Source organism: Orycteropus afer, unplaced genomic scaffold (assembly GCF_000298275.1).
Source record: "Orycteropus afer afer isolate SDZICR_OR568_19922 unplaced genomic scaffold, OryAfe1.0 scaffold00032, whole genome shotgun sequence".
In the NCBI taxonomy this organism is placed as follows: Eukaryota; Metazoa; Chordata; class Mammalia; order Tubulidentata; family Orycteropodidae; genus Orycteropus; species Orycteropus afer.
This window is the reverse complement of record NW_006921619.1, coordinates 9,420,138-9,430,474: the sequence shown is the minus strand read 5'-3', so window position 1 is coordinate 9,430,474 and position 10,337 is coordinate 9,420,138. Positions and strand designations below refer to the sequence as shown.

General features: G+C 39.5%; 1 protein-coding gene across 1 annotated transcript in view; it reads left to right on the top strand.

The window, feature by feature from the left end:
* Positions 1-10,337, top strand: part of ETV5 (ETS variant transcription factor 5) — a 79,602-nt gene that overhangs the window by 54,038 nt on the left and 15,227 nt on the right. Inside the window, exon 8 of the mRNA XM_007935971.2 lies at positions 3,896-3,955. Coding sequence (XP_007934162.1) covers positions 3,896-3,955 — 60 coding nt within the window. The remainder of the gene's footprint in view (positions 1-3,895; positions 3,956-10,337) is intronic.

Below are 10,337 nucleotides of genomic sequence, written 5' to 3'. Positions count from 1 at the left end.
ATATGGTCTGCTTGCCGTATAGAAGAAGAAGCTTTGTGAATGGTCTCTAGCTTATGGCACACTTGAACCCTGCATGTAGCCAAGTTGTTGTTCAGCAGCCTGCCATGCTCTGCTGATCATGGGACTTTCAATGGACTTGAATCAATGGCCTGCTATATTGTTTGGTAACATCGAGACTGTGTCTTTTTCTTGTCAACCTTGGGCTTGTCAGTCTCAGCAGCCAGCAGCTGTCTGAGAGAAGAGATGCCTCTGGCTTCAGTGGGCTGGGACCAAGAGGCAGAGCTACAGCCCAAGATTGAGGGGCTTTCACACTGACCCTAGAGCCTGGCACTTTGAACTCAGACTTAAAACCTCCAAAATTATAAGAGAATAAGGGAATAAACTCCTGAGAATAAACTCCTATTGGTTCAAGCCATGCCATTTGTGGAATGAACTGTCTTACCTTTCTCCTGTGCAGCAGCTGGTGTGTTCGAACCACTGACCTTTTGTTCAGCAGCTGAATGCCTTAACCACTGTGACATAAGACCTCCTTAAATACCTACAAATGTTCATCAAAAGGCATGGACAACATGATTGAAATTACCACAGTTTTATAACAAATGCAAAACTGCCTCAATGTTCATCAATAATAAGATGTACAAACAAATTGTCATATAATCTCCTAATGTAATTCTATACAAAAAATAAGAATGAATAAATTATAATTACACAAGGAAATTTGGTTGTATTTCACAAACACAGTGTGAAGGACAGCCATATTTACTGTATCACTTTGCAGATTCGAGTTCAAAAACAGTCATAACTAATGTGTGATGTTGCAGGGAGTTGAGACAGTGATTTCTTTTAAGGGGAAGTCTGCTGGAATAAAAGTAGTGTTTTTTTTTTCCTGATTTGAGATCCAATTCTTTTGTACTTAATTAAGTTTCAATAACAAGATTAAAAGATAAAAAATGATAGAGCTTGAAAGTGATTGGATGACCAAAATTAATTATAGATAAAAATGAACAATATTTTATTAGGCAGGATGTTATTTATTTAGGCTGAATTAACAAAATGTGCACCTGAACATAAAGAAAAAGATACAAGGTCGTTATTAGTCACTATGAGTCAGAGCCAAATGGACAGCACTTAACAACAAAATAAAATAAATAATGCTTCACTAAAAGTGTTTTTCAAAAAGAAAACACTAATAATGAATTTGTAAAAACTGATAAGCTGATTCTTAAATTTATATGGAAAGGCAAATGTCCAAGAACAGTGAAAACAATCTTGAAAAAAAAAAAATAATAAAAGCAAGTAAAACAGACAAAAAACCTGAAGCACCAGCAGAGCCTAAGGCTTTATTTGCACCATTTAGGCCACCTGCAGGAGCCCTAGGAGCTCTGGTGGCACAGTGCCTAATGCACTTGACTGCTAACTAGAAGGCTGGCCGTTCAAACCCACCAGCCACTCCTTGGAAGGAAGGTTGGGCAATCTTCTTACGTAGTGATACTGCCTCGGAAACTCAAGGAGGGGTCGCTATGAGTTGGATCTGACTCAATGGCAGTGAGTTTGGTTTTGTTGTTGTTGTTGGTGGTGGTGGTGCAGAAGCCCTGGTGCTACAATGCTTAAGCACTTGACCACCAGCCACTTCATGGGAGAAAGATGTGGCAATCTGGTTCCGTAAAGATAATAGCCTTGGAAACCCTCTGGGAAGTTCTCTTTTGTCCTATAGGGTCATTAAGAGTCATAATTGACTTCTCAATTGAGTTTAGTTTGGGTGAGGCCACCTGTTCCACTCAGGAGCGGTAATCAGATCACGCTCCTGAGAGTACGGCAGTGGTGATAATGGATTTAGGCAGCGATTTTCCCCACGTTTTTAAATTTTAAAAAAGAACAAAAAGATCTCCACAGGAATATAAATCTATCCCACTGTCTATACAAAGATACAATGTAGGGTAATACATATTAAAAATGGACATTTTAGTATTTCGATGAAATTGTGATTTAGGATACCTAAAGTGATTTGACTGCTAACCAGAAGGCTGGCAGTTCAAACTCACAAGCCACTCTTCCGAAGGAAGATGGGACAATCTACTTCCATAGTGATACTGCCTCGGAAACCCAAGGAGGGGTTGCTATGAGTCAGGTCCGACTCAAGGGCACATAACAACAACAAAGTGATACCAAAAAAAAAAAAAACCCTCAACTGTCATTGAGTTAATTCCGACTCATAGCAACCCCCCGTTGGGTTTCCAAGGCAATAAATCTTTATGGAAGCAGATTGCCCTATCTTCTGTGGAACAGCTGGTAGGTTTGAACCACCAACCTTCTGGTTAGTGGTCAAATGCCTTAGGCACTGTGCCAGCAGAGCTCCTTAAATTAATAAAGTAATGCTAAATAAGAACCACATCCACCTATTCCAACTTACGTACAAAATTGACTCAAAGTCACACTTAGGACTGGATCTCCATCATAACCTGGAGACTGCCTGTATGATAAACCCTATTAAATTCTTACATATAAGGAAGAGAGTCTATGTGTAGGATATGATGCTTTCTGCTCTTGAAATGAATGCTCTTCTGGGAAAGCACATAGTATTATTACATGGCTGTATGCATTCTGGGAAGGGCTGTGCTTGATGGAATAACTGCTCTATTGCATTGCTTTTGACTGGGAAAGGTCCTCTGTCTGTCAGCAGCTACTGGTATACACAAGGAGAGGTACTGGGCTACCTTTTGTCCGGGAACATAATTCAGTATATCATGAAGTTTAAGCTGTAGTTGGATGACCCATAACCCCTATTAGGTAAGGGAAAGGAGAATTAGAATTTTGAAGCAGGCACACTTAGAATTTGTTTCCTATTCTTCATTTCCTTTTTCAGAAATAAACTTTTCCATTTTTCCCCCACAGTTGGTGCTGAGGGAATTTAAGGATGGTTGGTAGATTTTCAACCTTTCCCTGTGTGCTTTTCTTGAAGATCCTGTACAAGGATGGGGCGGTCTCTACCTTAAATGGCTTTTACACATGGAATCGGATACAGAATTTGCTTTGACCTTCTCTGAGATAACAGGCAGAAATCGGTATAGGAAAGGCTGGGGATATAAATAGAAGAAGGGAGACATGTCTCTCTTTATGGTAAAAAAAAAAAAAAAGATTAGCAAATGTCTGATATTGATAGCTTGTAAAGTGTCCACTGGCATGCCTCCTTAGGCTTCAGTGTATTTTTCTCAAGAGCATGCACAACCAGTAGTATTTTTCATTTGGAATTGACATTTTAATCTGTTCTGACGGGTTTCTCGCTCTATCCCACTCCCTTAAAACAAGATTGTCAGCAGATGTCAATATATCTGTAATTCTTTGATCTGAGTAGCTTTCCTGGGGTGAAGACTTAGCCCATATAGGCACAGCTGAACTCACTTGTCTTTTTTTTGACAGACACCTTGGTAATATGCCTGAAGAAATTACAGGAGTGTGATAGGCTTCAGTTTAATGGTCCCAATGTAGCGAAAATGTACTAGCCAAACTACAAATTGACCATCCCTGCCAGTTCTTATCTTGGCTTCATAACTTCAGATTTCCTGATCACTTTGGCTTAGAAACACCTTCACCTCTTAGAGCAGAATTGGATGTGACCATCTACAGTAAAGGAGAACAGACTGGGAAGGATCCTAAGCAATCTTCCTATTCCCAAACCCCAAAGCTCTTGAACCAGTATAAGCAGGAGGCCAAACTTGGTGTTTTGAAAGCCAGTTGCTTTTTCCACCATTAATTCTTCACCAGATTTGGTGGTTAACTGATTTCTAAATAAGTGAGGCTCTCTTTCCACCCCCCAGCCCTTTATTGGAACTTAGTGTGTGCTGGTTCTACCACAGAAATATTGACAAGGATGTGTACGTCTGTGTTTCCCTTTCAGAAGTGCCTAACTGCCAGTCGTCCTACATGAGAGGGGGGTATTTCTCCAGCAGCCATGAGGGTAAGGAGCGTTTTTTGTTTCTGTTTTTTAAATAATACTCAAGGAAGCTTAAAACTGCTTAATTTCCAGGCTAAGATTTGAGGTCACAGGTTAAACCTTCCATAGCTCATAAATATCAGAGCTAATTAATCTTAACATTCAGTTAGTTTGTACCAAGGCTTTGAGGCACAGTCTTAAGCATTGGGAACTACTATCATTTTGAATAGTAATGACCCTAACCTTGAAGAATTCATGGGATAATTTGAAGGAAAAAATGAACCAATCTGGTTTTCCTGTTTCCAGACAAGGAGGTTATCTAGCTGTATATATTAACATCAGCCTAAATGGGAACTTGGGAATTAAGTCAGTGAGAGTGGTGTTATATGGATCCAAAGACATTTCAGAAAAGAGTTTTGAATCGTGTTCCTACTTTTTACTTAGTATGGATATTTAGTTAGGTAACTTTCCTTTCTATTATATGAAAAGTGGTTGTTGCTTTTAGAACAGGAGGGAAATGGGAGGTGTTTATGCTGACCTTGAGAGGCCTGGTGAAGAGGTGAGCTGTGGGGGGCGGGAGGTTGCTGAATCTCTACAATGATATTTTGTTGTTGAGTGTTGTCAATTTGGCTCTGACTCACAGCAGCCCTACATATATAAGAATGAAACACTGCCCTGTCCTGTGCCATCCTCAACAGTCCTTGCTGTGCTTGAGCCCATCCTTGCAAAACTCTGTAGTAGTTCACAGAAGAACTATTGTCAAATTGAATAGATTAAAAATAACTCAAAGGAGAAACATGGGAACAACAAGCTTGGGTCATTACATGTCCTGATGTTTATTTGTGTGTAAAGATGGTGGTTCTGTGTCAGGGTTTCACAGTTTTATGCCCAGTCCCTTTGAGACCAACTAATTAGCAAGTCTCAAGATAATCTCATTGTAATGAGGAGAAGGAACAGTGGCCAGCATTGAACCTGTGATTTTACCTTCATTAGCACTGACCTACTAATTGGGGCAAAAGTAATTTATAACAAATAAGATGCTTAAGTGTTCTGCAGGATATGGCTTCAAGAAGTGATACAGTAGGACAAGAGTCTTACCTGCCCCCACTTGAGGAGCTTGCTTTTGAGCTAGTTGCAGTTAAAATATAAAATTTTATAGCTTATTCTTATCACAAACAAATATTGGTTGCATAAAATTTAGAAAATAAAGATAGGCAAAAAGATGAAAAGTTGAACCTTATTGTCCAGAGGTAATTTTGACATTTTGCTATATAGTCTTAGCCTTTTCTGCGCCTGCATAAGAATTGTAAAAATCGTACAAGACCTATTGATGCATAGTCTGTTTTTTCTTTTAATAATAGTTATTAATACATTGAGCACTTGCTATGTGTAAAACACTGTTCTGAGTACTTTGTTTGCATTAATATAAGTCACTTAATCCTTATAGCAGTCTACAAGCTGGATATTTCTATTATTCCCATAGCATTATGGGAAACTGAGATTGAGAGGTTAAAAGACTTGCCAAAGTCACATGGCTAAGAAGGTAGAGCTAAGTCCTGTGGGCTCCAGAGCGCTTCACCTCCTTGTACATTTGACAGCCTATGACTCCTGTAGCATCCAACATTCCTATAATTCCGTATTTAGTGACTGTACAGTGCTCATTGCATGGGTAAGCACTTACTTGATCACCTATTGCTGAAAATACAGGTATTTCCACATTATTCCTCAAATAAACCAAACTGAGGTGAATATCCATCTAGCTAAATTTCATACACTGCTTTAATTAATTCTTGCAAATAAATTCCTGAAGGTGAAATTTCTGTGTTAAGGTAGGTTGACATTTTTAAGGCTTCGGCTACTAGTTTGTGGGAGGGCTTGTTTGTGTCTTATGTGTGTGTTGTTTTCAGTGCTTGTCACAGATTTTTTAAAGTTTCAAATTTCTGAAAAGAAAAAAGGAAGGAGAAGGTCTTCTGTGAGGGCAAGATAATCAAGTGGCCAGAGTTTGGGAGGAGCATTTGTTGAGTCTTTCCTGCATGAAGGAATGACAGTAGCAAATGGATTGGTTCAGTTGGTGGAGAGAGGAGTCCTATTGTGGACTGAGATGAAGTTGAAGCGGCATGAAAAGCCTATGGAGGTAGGCTCAGAAGTTTGGAGTTACCCTTATGGGCAAAAGGCATGACTTTAGATCATAGGATGAAGATTGCCTTTTGAACACTGAACTAGGGAAGAAAAATTTAGAGCACTCTCCCCAGAAATTAAGTCATGTCTTCCATTATACACATCTTTCCATAAATTTTTAGAGTTGGAGATTCTGCAAACCAGTGACATCAGCTTCAACATGACACTTGTTATAAATGCAGATGTGCTGGACCAACCTCAAACCTACTGAATCGAACACTCTGGGAGAAGAGTCCAGCAATCTGTGTTTTATAAACCCTCCAGGAGATTCTGATACAAACTGAAGTCTGAGAACTGCAACTCAGTGATTCTCAATTTTGACTGCACATTTAGAATCACCTGGGGAGCTTTTAAAACTCACGTTCAGGCTTCACTCCAGAGCAATTAAACAAGAAATTCTGAGGTGGGACCCAGGCTTCAGTAGTTTTCAAAGCTCTCCAAGTGATTCCACTGTGTACCAAGGTTGAGGACCACTGCACTCCAGAATTTGAGAGGGTGGTGGAAAGAGCTAAGACAGCAGCCCCATGAAGCATGATTGTTTTTTATTTAAGTAGTGAATTCCCAACAGTGGTTTCTGTGGGTAGCTGCTTCCCACTGACTTAGATGATAGATCAAGTGTTGTTATACTGGACACCTGGTGACATTCTGAGTGTCCAGCCCTGAAAAGGAAGGGCTGTCTACTAGGCCATGGACTATGACACACACAGCTGTGTGAGGCTCTCTTCCAGGCTCTTGAATGTTTCCATGAATCAATTGATGTCTACAGCAGGCAAACGGGGGGGGGGGGGAAGGATGATAGGGAGGGAAGCATTTTGCATAATTACAACATTTAGTAAAGCATGCTCTTAAAGGAAATATTTTTAGTAAGGCATTGGGTTGCTTACTACACACAGAATATTGGACGAGTTTGTGTATTCTTTCCCACTCCTTACCATTCCTTTCCTTGACCCCCCACACATGGAAGAAGTCAATTTCAAAAGAGACCAGCAGTCTTAATTGCTCTAAATTACCCTGACATGGTTTTTCTCTCCTTCCTAACACAGACTTGACCACAGATGCCTGTTAAACAGTTAGCAAAACAAATGTTTCTGATTGGCATCTGTGATTGCTAAGATAGCCATCCTGCCTTAAGCGCTCACCTGGAACCCTTACATACTGTTTTGAATCTTTCATTTCAACTTTGCCCCTCACACGAGTTCTTCCTTCCTGCCACCTTTATTTGAGTGATTAGATGGTTGTGGCCACAACTGATGCAATTGCTGGTGCAAATTCAACTGACTTAAATTTCACTTAAATCAACAGCATCTTCCAGATGTTTTAGAGAACTACATGTGGCAATGACTAGAAACCACAAAATACACTCTTTATAGGCAGGCCATCATCTGATTAGTTTTGAAAGCCAAACCTAGAATTTAATCTAAATTTACTACCACCACCACCACCCTTATACATTGTGAATGTGTTATCCTTACCTTAGAGGAAGACAAGCTCTAAAAATAACAAGGCACATTTGGTAACTGTAAACTTTGGAGTAATTCACTTAATGACTTTATTAGTAAGGCCATTAAAATACCACTGGACTATCGAATTGATAATTCAGTGTGGATGTGTTATGGCTTGAATTGTTCCCAAAAAATATGTAGGAAGGGCTTGTCTTTGTTATGTTAATGAGACAGGTTTAGTGTAGGAAGTGTCTTATGTCAGTCTTTTTTGAGATAAAAAAGAGATTAAATAAGGAAGTCGAGATGAAGTGAAATAGGTGCCAGGACACATGGAAATCTCCAGGAAACCAAGACGCAGCCGCTAAGGAGACAAGCACTTTCCTCCACAGCTGACAGAGAAAGCTTTCCCCTAGTTGTTTGTTGTTACATGCCCTCAAGTCGGCCCCGACTTATAGTGACCCAAGGTTTCCGAGGCGTTATCACTATGGAAGTAGATTGCCCAACTTTCCTTCTGAGGAGTGGCTGGTGAGTTTGAACCGCCAGCCCTCTGGTTAGAGCTGGTGCTTTAAATTCAGCCATCTAGCCTCCTAAACTGTGAGAAAATAAATTCGTTTGTTTAAGCCCCCACTTGTGGTATTTCTGTTATCACAGCAGGACAGGAGAGAATAAGACAGGGGGATTGGGAAATACATAGCTTCTTGGTAACCAAAGCAAAAGCATGAATGAAACATGACAAATTATATAATTCTTATTGAAAACATAAAGTACACCAACTTGTCATAAAAGTCAAACTGTTTCCTAGTACCAAATTAGATAGTAAATGTATCATAGGAGTCACTGAATCCCTGACTTAAAAGATAGTGTGTGTATTTTTTTCCCCCTAAACTTTTTATTGTGATTTGGGTGAAAGTTTACAGTAAAAATCAGTTTTCCATTTAACAATTCATACACATTTTGATTTGTGATATTGATTGCAATAGCACTCTTCCCACCTCCTCCTAGTGTTTACCGTGTGAGTTCATTGTTTTTTGGGTTTTTTTAAGCGTGATATGCTTAAGTTTTTTTTTAAATGGAGCTTATAGAAATCTCATATTTATTCCAATATATATTGAACACTTAGTACATGTAAAGTATTAAGAGAATACTAAGGTATTCAAGTCATGGTCCTTTTCCTCAAGGAATTTAGAATCTGTGATAGAGGGTGAAGTTCCCACGGTTTTCATGCGAAACTTTCCTGATAGCATCTCTCACAGGGTGCAATTACGTGTTTGCTTTTTAACTGTCATTTATTACACACTTTTGTACCAGGAGCTCTTCTTGGCACTCTCTGTATATTAACTCATTTAATTTTCACAACTTGTATAAGGTAGGAATTATCACCTCCAGTTTTCAGATGAGATTAATTAACTTGTTCAAGGTCATACAGCTAATGGAGGTGGAATAGTCTGGCTCAGGGACCTGCACTCTGTAACTTCCACACTGCTCCATGGCTAATTTATTTCTTCTCCTAGTTTGTTGTCTGTTTCTTCTAGTTGAAATGTAAGCTACTTAAGAGCAGGAACTGGGTCTGTGTTCTCCTTGCTATCTCCGTCTAACAGTGCCTAGTATAAATATCTATTGGATTAAATAATAAATGTCAATAAAATACAATACTGCTTTCAATATATTTAAGCAGTGCTTGGAGCTGAAAAACCAAAATGAATAATACAGACCTCAAAACAATCTCAGTCTGTCAAACTAGTTCCTTCCGATTCCACCTCCTGCTGAGAATTTGCATTAGCAACAAAGATGTACAGAATCAGAATCTACATTTTAACAACATCCCCAAGTGTTTTCTGCTGTAAACATATGAATCACCTGAGGATCTACAAGCATGACTGAGAATCTTGTTAAAATGTAGATTCTAATTCAATATACAGGCTGTCCCCTGGTTACAAATGTCTTGACAGCTCATACTTGCCCTTTAATGTTATATAAATTTGCCCTTACTTTGAAAAGATTGGACCAACCCGTACTCACAGCAAATTCTTTTTTAAAAAAAAAAACTTCTTGTGATTTGGGTGAAAACTGACAGCAAATTGGTTTTCCATTCAACAATTCATATGCATCTTGTTTTGTGACATTGATTGCAATTCTCATAATGTGGCAGCACTCTTCCCCTTCTTCCTTGTGTTTACTGTTTCCATTCATCCTTCTGTCCTATCTCCTTCCTGCCTTCTGAGCTTCATCCCTGGGCAGATGTTGCCCTTTGATATAGGATGGTTGGTTGGTTGATCTAAGGAGTGCATATATCCCTGGTGTTATTGTTCACCTTATATGCTTGTCTGTTGTTTTGCTGAAAGTTGAGCTATGGGGATGACTTCAGTCCCACTCTTTAAGGGTATCTAAAGGCCATAATCTTCACGTCCCATTTGCGTCTATCAGACTGATAAGCTTAGCCTTTTTCACGATTTGAGTTTTGTTCCACATATTTTGCCTACTGTATCCAAGACCTCTTATTTCAGAGAGGTCAGCAGTGGTAGCCAGACACCATCTAATTCTTCTGGTCTCAGGGTCATGGAGGCTGGGGCTTTCCTTGTGTCTTTGATTTTCTTCACTCTCCTTTGCTCTAGAGAGCTCTGGTGGCATAGTGCGTAAGGCATTTGACTGCTAACCAGGTGGCTGGGGGTTCAAACCCATCAGCCACTCCTCAGAAGGAAGGTTGGGCAATCCACTTCTGTAGTAATACCACCTCAGAAACCCAAGGAGGGGTCATGCATAATTTCTTTGGAAAACAATTTATTATC